Source organism: Oncorhynchus mykiss, chromosome 2 (assembly GCF_057628025.1).
Source record: "Oncorhynchus mykiss isolate SJ-2025 chromosome 2, ASM5762802v1, whole genome shotgun sequence".
Classification (NCBI taxonomy): Eukaryota; Metazoa; Chordata; class Actinopteri; order Salmoniformes; family Salmonidae; genus Oncorhynchus; species Oncorhynchus mykiss.
In genome coordinates, this window is record NC_143023.1 from 48,546,544 (window position 1) to 48,557,606 (window position 11,063).

The window sequence follows — 11,063 nt, forward strand, 5'->3', positions numbered from 1 at the left end:
CGTTTCAGCTGACATTGACTGTTTGTGTCCCAGGGCCTCCGAGACTTCAGTGTCCATCCAGTTGAGCTGGACATGGAAGGCATCTCACTGCTGAAGTCTTCTTGAGACAGACAGATGGACGTCTGGACCCTAAGCCATTTTTATACACATTTCTAACTTGTATGATCTATTGGGGGACGGTTAGTGTTAGGACATATCACAAGAGGTTGGTGGCACCATAATTGTGGAGGACGGGCTCGTGCTAATGGCTGGAGCAGAATGAATGGAATGATATTAAATACATCAGACACATGGTTTCCAGGTGCTTGATGCCATTCCATTTGCTCCCTTCCAGCCATTATTATAAGCCGCTCCCCTCAGCAGCCTCCACTGGGACATGTACACCTTTCAAACTGAGACATTATTCTGCCAACTTCATGCCGACTTCTCTCTATATAAGAAAGCCCGCGAGACAAAGCCCATATGTTTATTTCCGCCAACCGACCTAGTCATGATTATGGTAAAGTTCTGCCTACGGCTTAGAATGAAATGTAGCCATAAAAACCTGAGGCGGCATTGGCACGCACTCCGCTCTTAAGCTCTTGATGGTTGCTAGACAGCGGCCGTTACTACTATCATCCTGGCAGTTAGAAACTTTGCGAGGCATGTCACTTCACCCATCTCTTCGCATAGCCCACCACATGCAATTTCCTTAACCACAACTGTGGAAACATCACTGAATGATGAAAATATTGGAATAAAGTAGGCTAATGCAATTGAAGGCATCAAATTATTGTTTACTTAAACTCGCAAAGTCATCCAATTGTTATAATAGGCCTACATTTGATTTGAGTGCTGCTTATGATCATCTTGTCAAATTGGCTCATTTATTAGCACTGATCACACGCAGTAGGAACATGAGACTCCAATGCTTTTGAAAATATAGATTGCTATTATTTTCTATCGGTGTCGTGATGAAGATACTATCAATGTAATATCCTACACCTGCTCCCTAACAAAGCAGAGTGAGGGTTGGAAAGAGGTGACACGTAGATTTAAAAATAATAATAATCAGGTTTAATTTGGGCTCTGATAAATCTTTTTATGTTGTCATGATGCAAGTTGGGATATTCTTTGTATTTTATTCTATTATTTCATTCTTAGCCTACTATCAAATGTGTGACTGTGTATTTTCTGTTTAATAAACAAATATTCATGTGCATGCTACAACCATAGAGGCTGCACAGACCAGTAACATAATTCAACTCAAAATATGAAATTATATCCTTTTTTATTAGTCTTATGTTTCTTAGGATCTGCCTAAACAAATGAATAATGGATTTTTGTTATGGTGTATATTCAATGGAATTATGAAAATAGACAACCACCCACATCTGCACACCACGACAACCAGTCGCGCACGGGAGGTATAAAAGGCGTATGCAGGCAACAATGGGCCTGTTTGGGGGTCATATAAACATTGGGAGAAAACAATTTACCAGGCAAAATACTGTAACAGTGGTGTAAAGTATTAAGTAGTTTTGGGGGTATCTGTACTTTCCTATTTACATTTTTGACAACTTTTACTACACCACATTTCTAAAGAAAAGTATGTACTTTTTACTCCTTATATTTTCCCTGACACACAAAAGTACTCGTTACATTTTGAATGCTTAGCAGGACAGGAAGATTCACACACTTATCAAGCAAACATCCCTGGTCAACCCTACTTCCTTTGATCTGGCGGACTCACTAAACAGTGTTAGTGTTGGAGTGTGCCCGTGGCTATCTGTAAAAAAGGGTTCAAATTCTACTACTAATGGACATTGTCAAGGATACCCTTTCACACTCAATCCCTCAGGTGGCAGCGACCGGGTCCAGGTGCTGAGCTTGGTTGATCGGCACACATTGCTGCTGCCAATTAGGGTGATCGTCAGTCAGCGTCTCAGCTTGTAAGCTGTGAGGCTGCTGGTTCGTTTGGACATGCCTGCTGGTGGTTTCCTTTTTGTACATGTGTTTCGTCACCATCTGAACAAATAAGAATCCGCTTGGATGGCCAACCAAGAGGTCAAGAGACAGAGCCGGCCCTGGACCAAGGCAAGTTTGCGGTCTCCCTTTGGCACATACGTTAATTTCTCACAAATGCACACATTCATGTTACAGGACCCCTAGACAAAGCGTGTGCAACAATATCTGTAGGCTAGTTATGGGTTTCGTCACACTACTAACTGCTACTTTCCCATGCAACAAGATCAACACACTTGATCAAAATGTTTAATATGGTATTGATGTGAGGTTCTTACTGTGTTTTGATATGGGAATATTTGTCTATAGAAATGTTTGAAAATTATCCTAACACCAAAGATTTGGCTTGTTAAACAGGGCCTCCTGTTAACAAAAATGCTGTGATAAGAGATTGTAGCCTTAATGTATTTGCAGTGTACAATATAATTGTAAGGGAAATGAGCCATTAATAACATACTTGAATGAAGATGAACCATAACTTGTTTCGTAACTAACTGTTTACGGTCTGAGACTAAAATACATGTAATCCAGCTCTGCAATATCTTGGTCCTGTGTATTGACTGATTTGATGGTCCTAGTACAAGAGCAGTAAAAAGACAAACTTCAGCATTAATCTCTTCATTTATTGACATAAACATTGAATTCAAAAGACCCTCTTGACTCTACTGACAGAACAAGGAGGAATGTAGTGGCACTACCAGATCAGTGCTAATGATGGGATTGTGTGTACTTGTTTGTTTCTTCCCCCCGGGACTAGAGGAACGAGTCTCTTCTTCTTTTCCATCTTTTAGCCCATGTCTAAAATTGCTACCTCTTATTTCCCACCTTCCTTAAAACGGCACTGACACCCTGGCAGTGTCACTGACGTCGTGTGAGCCACTTTATCAAGTGTTTACATTTGAGACTTTTATGTTTATTAGTAGAAAATGGGCACCCATAATTGATTTCTCTGTTTTCAGATTTGTGCAGATAAATGAGATGAGTAAAAGTCACTTTAGAGTATCAAGAATGATGTACCCAAGGCCTCCGGTGTGGCCATTCTGGTGAGGGGTCTCATTTTCCGGCCACCACTGACAATTGGTCACGGATCCGGCCCAGGCCGTCCAGCATGGTGTCCAGAGTTTCCTTGCTCAACTCCACCGTGACCGATGAGAGAGCGCCACTGCCCCTTAGACAGCTGGAGTCCTCCACCTGCAATGGCAACACACTGTTAGTGACAGTCACTTATACCCAGACCAACTTCAACAAGCCCTAGTTGTAGCATCTACACATTTATAAATGTTATTGCAGTGCTTGTAATGTATGGATGTAAAGCAGTGCTTGACTGACTGAAATGGTACCAGTACAATACTTTTTAGCTAATATTCTGAGGTGCAGGAGCTCAAGCAGTAGAACATTTGAGGCTCCAGTGAGCCCCTGCACATGTTAAGCACTGGATGTATGTGACAAAATGCAGAAAATTGTAATATTAAAGTGAGGAACACATGTTTGTTGAGACCAGTGCATGGCGCACATTGGCATACCTTCATGTGCACCAGGCAGGTGGGCACAGCCATGCGACTGACCGAGTCAGATGCAGTCTTCATGTCGACTCTCCAGTCCATCTCCACTAGATGGGGCAGCGAAACTGGAGAACATTCAACCAACAGTTGTCAGGGTTGGTACCACACGTTCACACTCATTCAGTAACAGATAGTTCAAAGAATAGAGCTGGAATATGAAAGAACATGCTTACTTTGATTAGACAGAGCCTCATTTCTCCATGTGGGGCTACAAAAAAAAAAAAAACAGCAACTGTATTTCAAACATTTGACACCATTTCAGTTCCCAAAATTAGACATGTACGTTGAAGAACCATGAGAAAGTGGTCCTTGGTGAGCGTGGGAGGAATGGCTACAGACCTGTGCTCAAGCATAATCTTGGTAATGAGGATCTTGAGGCTGGGGTGGAATGACTTGGGGAATAGTACAAGGATCTGCTCGGGCGCTGTCAGGTTATGGAACAGGATGTGGTGAGAAAGGGTGTGCAGGGCTGCAATAAGCTGAAAGAGAGGAGCACAGGATCAATTGGTGTCCTCTCCCAGATGATCAGTTTGACAAACACTGGTGGTTTGAGAGATGTGTAAAGAGTCATGTTGGTGGTTCTATACATTAGCCCTGCATTCTGTAATAATATTGTAGCAAACAGCGACAGTACAATGCCCTTCGCAGATTTTGAACCCGGGTCGCCACGCTTTACTAGGTCCCTGACATGTAAACGCTTCTTGGAATCTGATGAGAATTAGTGAATGGCAGTTAGAATTAGAAAGCTGCCATCTGTGTGCAGTGCAACCTGTTTCTCTCCTTGGTTGATGACTGATATTGCAATTACTTTACTTTCTCACACTCACCTCCTTTGCCTCGATGGCAGATACAGACAGGGTCCCTGCTGTACTTTCCGCGAGTCGCCATGACTCAGGGGCTCCAGAAGGGAAACTGTCAGCACATAGCTGCCGCACCGCATCCTTCGATGGAGCCTTCTCCCATTCATGGTAGTGAGTCGACATGAAAGGGATTAGAGACAGACGAGCCCTGAATGATCTCACAGTGAACATCTATAGACTAGAGGCACATTATGGGATAGGTAAGACTAGCCTTTACAGTGGCGTGTATTCATGGGTGCCAAGGGAAGCCATCATTTTCCTTCAATTCACAAGAGGCTGAATGTATTTCACCGGAGAAAGCAAGCGAATAAGTGCCCCTCTGTATGTGTAGCCCATCTATCATTGAATGCAAGGGAAGCCAGCGAGCATTTGGCCACCCTTTTTTTTTATCAAATAATCCAAACAGCGTTGAGCTAACTGAACGAGCTCAACTATAAATGGTCCTGGCGAACCCCCCAAAAAAGTCAAGGGAAGCCATTTTGGATTTGGCTTCACAACAAAAGCCAGATGTCGTTGACAGAATTAGAATTGTTCTCCAGTGGCTAGCTACAGTGCATTCAGAACCCTGACTTTTTCCACATTTTGTTATGTTACAGCTAGGGATGCATGATATATCGGAATCAGACGACATTAAATAAAAATGCCAACATCGGTATCGGCCCGCTGTCTGTCCAGTTTAACACCGATTTCAAAGCCTACGTGCGTAGGTACATGATAATGACGCCACGTAAAATGTTGCACTACACAGCATTCCTAACCTAGCCCACAATGTCTGCTGTGTTGATCGAGCAGTCAAGTCGAGCATTCATTTGAAAGAGTAAGACAATATCAGCGAGACAACTCAAAGGCGAAATCCATTAAACGCCAAGATAATGGAATTCATTGCCCTTGACAATCAACTGTTCTCTGTTGTGGGTGATGTTGGCTTTCGCCAACTGGTCGAGCACCGGTACACTACCAAGTGTGCTATTTTTCAGATGTTGCCCTAAAGGAGTTACACAGTAATAGCAAACGGAACGCTGTTTGGGTCTTTGCGTGTTAGTGTTAAATAAGCTTTTCATTTTTACATCAAATAACAGTTATATTATAGAATGTTGTGTGTTCTGAAATTGCATGTGCAAGCCAAGCGCCGCCACTATAAGTAGCACTGTCAAAGCTGTACAAAAGTCTACAAACAAGCAAACACTGGCCACAAACGATGTGTTTACAATACCGCGTTGGTAATAAAAACCTAGCTTTAGCGTGGTACCTAGCTAGCACCAATACTACCAGCCTGAAAACAATGACCAATAGAAACTGCAGTCCTTTCCATTATTCTTAGCAAAGATTTAGGAATCCTTGTAACTATTAGCTAGGTAGCCACTTTTTCACCTATTGCAATTGACCTTCATGTTCATTAAAATAAATAGCTAGCTAGCTACTTAACCCTATTGCCCAAAGCTAAGGTTATAAGCAGCCAGCGAGCTTCAACTGGCAAGTGAGGCTCAACCGGACCGGGTTGTGTGTTTTGAGAAGCTAGCCACAATAAGGATTAGGGACAATAGTGGAATTTGCAGTTTGCCTTCGGAATAAAAGTACCTCAAAGTGATGCAGAAGGTTACAATTGCCACGGGTCCCCCAGATCCTCAAAGTTCTACAGCTGCACCATCCTGACCGTTTGCATCACCGCCTGGTCTGGCAACTGCTCGGAATCTGACCATAAGGCACTACAGAGGGTAGTGCGTATGGCCCAGTACATCACTGGGGCCAAGCTTCCTGCAATCCAGGACCTATATAATATGCGGTGTCAGGAAAGCCCATAAAGTTGTTAGACTATTTTTATATCGGTATTGCTTTTTTTGGCAAGGAAAATATTAGGTATCGGCCAAAAATGTCATATCAGTACATCACTAGTTACAGCCTTATTCTAGAATGTATTAAATACATTGTTTCCCTCAATCTACACACACTACCCCATAATGACAAAGCGAAAACATGTTTTTAGACATTTTTGCAAATGTATTACAAATAAAGGCCTTATTTACATAAGTATTCAGATCCTTTACTATGAGACTTGAAATTGAGTTCAGGTGCATCCTGTTTCCATTGATCATCCTTGGAGTTCACCTGTGGTAAATTCAAATAATTGAACATGATTTGGAAGGGCACACACCTGTCTATATAAGGTCCCACAGTTGACAGTGCATGTCAGAGCAAAAATCAATCCACGAGGTCAAAGGAATTGTCCATAGAGCTCCAAGACAGGATTGTGTCGAGGCGCAGATCTGGGAAGGGTACCAAAAAAAGGTATGCAGCACGGAAGGTCCCCAAGACCACAGTGGTCTCACTCATTCTCAAATTGAAGAAGTCTGGAACCACCAAGACTCTTCCTAGAACAGGCCGCCCAGCCAGACTGAGCAATTGGGGCGAAAATGGCCTTGGTCAGTGAAGTTACCAAGAACCCAGTGGTCACTCTGACATAGCTTCAGAGTTCCTCTGTGGAGTTGGGAGAACCTTCCAGAAGGACAGCCATCTCTGCAGCACTCCAACAATCAGGCGTTTATGGTAGAGTGGCCAGACTGAAACTAGAGGTCGACCGATTAATCGGAATGGTCGATTTCAGGTTTTCATAACAATTGGAAATGGGTATTTTTGGGCGCTGATTAAAAAAAAAAAATGTATACCTTTTATTTAACTAGGCAAGTCAGTTAAGAGTACATTCTTATTTTCAATGACGGCCTAGGAACGGTGGGCAGAACGACAGAGTTTCACCTTGTCAGCTTGGGGGATCCAATCTTGCAACCTTACAGTTAACTAGTCCAACGCAATAACGACCTGCCTCTCTCTTGTTGCACTCCACAAGGAGACTGCCTGTTACGCGAATGCAGTAAGCCACGGTAAGTTGCTAGCTAGCATTAAACTTATCTTATAAAAAACAATCAATCACTAGTTAACTACACATGGTTGATGATATTACTAGATATTATCGAGCGTGTCCTGCATTGCATATAATCTGACTGAGCATACAAGTATCTAAGTATCTGACTGAGCGGTGGTAGGCAGAAGCAGGCGCATAAACATTCATTCAAACAGCACTTTCGTGCGTTTTGCCAGCAGCTCTTCGTTGTGCGTCAAGCATTGCGCTGTTTAGGACTTCAAGCCCCGAGATGAGGCTGGTGTAACCGAAGTGAAATGGCTAGCTAGTTAGCACGCGCTAATAGCATTTCAAAAGTCACTTGCTCTGAGCCTTGAGGTGGTTGTTTCCCGTGCTCTGCATGGGTAACACTGCTTCAAAGGTGGCTGTTGTCGTTGTGTTGCTGGTTCGAGCCCAGGGAGGAGCGGGACGGAAGCTATACTGTTACACCTCCAATAGTAAAGTGCCTATAAGAACATCCAATAGTCAAAGGTTAATGAAATACAAATGGTATAGAGGGTAATAGTCCTATAATAACTACAACCTAAAACTTCTTACCTGGGAATATTGAAGACTCATGTTAAAAGGTACCACCAGCTTTCATATGTTCTGAGCAAGGAACTGAAACGTTAGCTTTCTTACATGGCACATATTGCACTTTTACTTTCTTCTCCAACACTTTTTTTTTTTGCATTAATTAAACCAAATTGAGCATGTTTCATTATTTACTAGAGGCAAAATTTATTTTATTGATGTATTATATTAAGTTAAAATAAGTGTTCATTCAGTATTGTTGTAATTGTCATTATTACAAATAAAAAAAATAAAAAAAATATATATATATATATATATATATATATATATATATATATATATATATATATATATATATATATATATATATATATATATATATATATAATTTTTTTTTTTAATCGTCCGATTAATCGGTATCAGTATTTTTGGTCCTCCAATAATCGGTATCGGCGTTGAAAAATCATAATCGGTTGACCTCTAACTGAAACCACTTCTCAGTAAAGGGCACATGACCGCCTGCTTGGAGTTTGCCAAAAGGCAGCTAAAGGACTCTCAGACCATGAGAAACAAGGTTCTCTGGTCTGAGGAAACCAAGATTGAACCATTTTTGGCCTGAATGCCAAGCGTCACGCCTGGAGGAAACTTGGCACCATCCCTATGGTGAAGCGTGGTGGCAGCATCATGCTGTGGGGATGTTTTTCAGCCGCAGGGACTGGGAGACTAGTCAGGATCGAGGGAAAGATGAACGGAGCAAAGTACAGAGAGATCCTTGACGAAAACCTACTCCAGAGCGCCCAGGAACTCCAACTGGGGTGAAGGTTTACCTTCCAACAGGACAATGACCCTAAGTACACAGCCAAGACAACACAGGAGTGGCTTCGGGACAAGTCTATGAATGTCCTTGAATGGCCCAGGAAGAGCCCGGACTTGAACCCGATCGAACATCTCGGGAGAGACCTGAAAATAGCTGTGCAGCGACGCTCCCCATCCAATCTGATAGAGCTTGAGAGGATCTGCAGAGAAGGATGGAAGAAACTCCCCAAATACAAGTGTGGCAAGTTTGTAGCATCATACCCAGAAAGACTTGGCTATAATTGCTGCCAAAGGTGCTTCAACAAAGTTTGGAATACTTCTGTAAATTATTTGTTTATACATTTGCAAACATTTCTAAGCCTGCTTTTTCTTTGGTATTGTGTGTAGATTGAGGGGGAAAACGAATCAATTTCAGACTGAGGCTGTAATGTAACAATGTGGAAAAAGTTAGGTCTCAATACTTTCTGAATGCACTGTAACTAAAATTGGCCATGGATGGAGATAGGGAATTTGACTTGTGGTTTTACTTAATTTTCCATACTGGCCAATGATTATAATGGCAATTCTGATCCAACCATAAATTCATACATAATGCCTGAGAAGATGAAAGTTCAATATGTAGCTAGATATATGCTAATATTAACTAGCTGGCTCCTCGTTGCCAATGACAGTAAGGCTAGTGAACAAGCATTTTAGTTAGGACAAAAAAAATAAAATCATGTAGCCTACTGTATGACAGAGTCATAGATGAACGAGCGGTTTGGCATTTCTCTACAAGTAGAGTGGGTCTTTTTTCTCCTACTTGGACACGCAAACAAAGACTCGATGACTTTTTCCACATTTTGTTACGTTACAGCCCTTACAGTAAGTACAATGCAGTTGATTTACGATAATGACAAACATTAAGCAGGACATTCATACGAGCCTTAACTCCTTCTAATCTAGACGTTTTGTGCGTCCATGAATCAACGTAAATCCACCGAATCAGTTCAGATGAAAGGTAATCTGTTGCGATCGGGAGAGCAGGGCATCAGTTATTGTTTATAGTTATTACCTTGGAGTGCATGCTTCAAACCTATTGTGTAATGTAAATGGACAATGATCACGGCCCTACAGATCGTCACAGGCCAATTATGCCATGGATATGGTTAATATGTAATGACATTACATGTACATATGAAGACGAACCTGAAAGGATGAAATATGAAATGTCATTGTTTGCTGAACTGATTAATTCTGATATGAAACTGATGGGGATTAGACTGAATAACCGATAACTGATTGTATTATTCTTCTCATGATTATGAATATTTCTGAGCCTAAATGACTCAATGATTCCTATTGACCTGAATTACCTAATTATGTTAATGAGAATGATTTGATCTTTGTGATTATGAATTTGATTGGATACATGTTATTCTGTTTCCTTTGTTATGCAGCACAAACTGCCCAGTAAATATACCACTTTGTGGTTAAAGGAATTCCTGCCTCAGCCTCATCCGTTCCTCTGTCACCTGACCCATGACCTCCTGTTCACCCTCACTGTCAGTCATCCTACCTGTCCAGCTACCCACACAGATTCCAATAATATTTCAAAGGGGCACCGTCTCGCTCGGATGCTTTCCCGGTGATATGCATTCAACTTTTTGGGATTTGAAGGACAAGAAGAAAAAAAAACGTTTTTTTCTTGGTCCAGTTTGAGGAAAGACTGTCTTCCCTTGGCACCCATGCATACACGCCACTCTTCCCGAGTGATTTTACGCACCGCTATAGTACTGTAGACTTAGCAGAGCCTATTCCATACAGCAAGCCAGCCATAATAATCAAACTAGTTAACCTCAACTAGCTAACGTTACGAAATGAACAAAAGCGACTGATATAACAAACCGATAACACACAAAGATTATCACACTAATAAATACAGCAATGCCGACAAACAGTAGATAGCTTACCTTTAAAAGAATTTGCAAGGAAGAAAAATATTCATCTGAAATGGCAGCCATCTTGCCACGTGACACAGATGGCAATCGCAGCAAGAAAGATGTTCCAGATATTTCACCGGATGTATAAATGTGAACTATCCGGTTGGCAATTCCACTCACTACCAAATATGTTGAGGAGAGGAAGCCAAGTGTCCAGCAGTGGGAGAAGATGGAGCGAGATGGATTTTGGCCAAAATGTTGCAAATGTTCTCATCGATGAAACGTTTAATCTCGTATAGTTTTATGTTTTCAAAAATAAAATCTGTTAGAGTGGACTGCATTTTGTAGACTTACCCTTTGCGGAAGTTTTTTGTTGTTGTTGTTGCGTTTAAGTTAATGCGAATTTCACTGAGTAGGCATCCCCTTACGGAAATATACAAATAAATGCCACAAGCGTAAATAGGATCTCACT

The 11,063-nt window shown here is 41.7% G+C and overlaps 2 protein-coding genes across 6 annotated transcripts in view; one reads left to right on the top strand and one right to left on the bottom strand.

Moving 5' to 3' along the window:
- Window positions 1-2,610, top strand: part of fcsk (fucose kinase) — a 53,473-nt gene extending 50,863 nt beyond the window's left edge. For 4 of the 5 annotated variants that reach the window (XM_090201426.1, XM_021564195.3, XM_090201438.1 and 1 more), the window contains one exon: window positions 34-2,610. In XM_090201426.1, coding sequence (XP_090057552.1) covers window positions 34-105 — 72 coding nt within the window. In that variant the 3' untranslated portion in view covers window positions 106-2,610. The remainder of the gene's footprint in view (window positions 1-33) is intronic. The other variant, XM_090201425.1, reaches the window with a different exon arrangement.
- Window positions 2,607-11,063, bottom strand: commd9 (COMM domain containing 9). The gene is made up of 6 exons (XM_021564226.3): window positions 10,622-11,063; window positions 4,394-4,519; window positions 3,906-4,045; window positions 3,740-3,774; window positions 3,528-3,631; window positions 2,607-3,195 (listed from the first exon to the last, which is right to left on the bottom strand). The coding sequence occupies exons 1-6, from the start codon at window positions 10,670-10,672 to the stop codon at window positions 3,058-3,060; spliced, it is 594 nt and encodes a 197-aa protein (XP_021419901.1). The 5' UTR covers window positions 10,673-11,063; the 3' UTR covers window positions 2,607-3,057.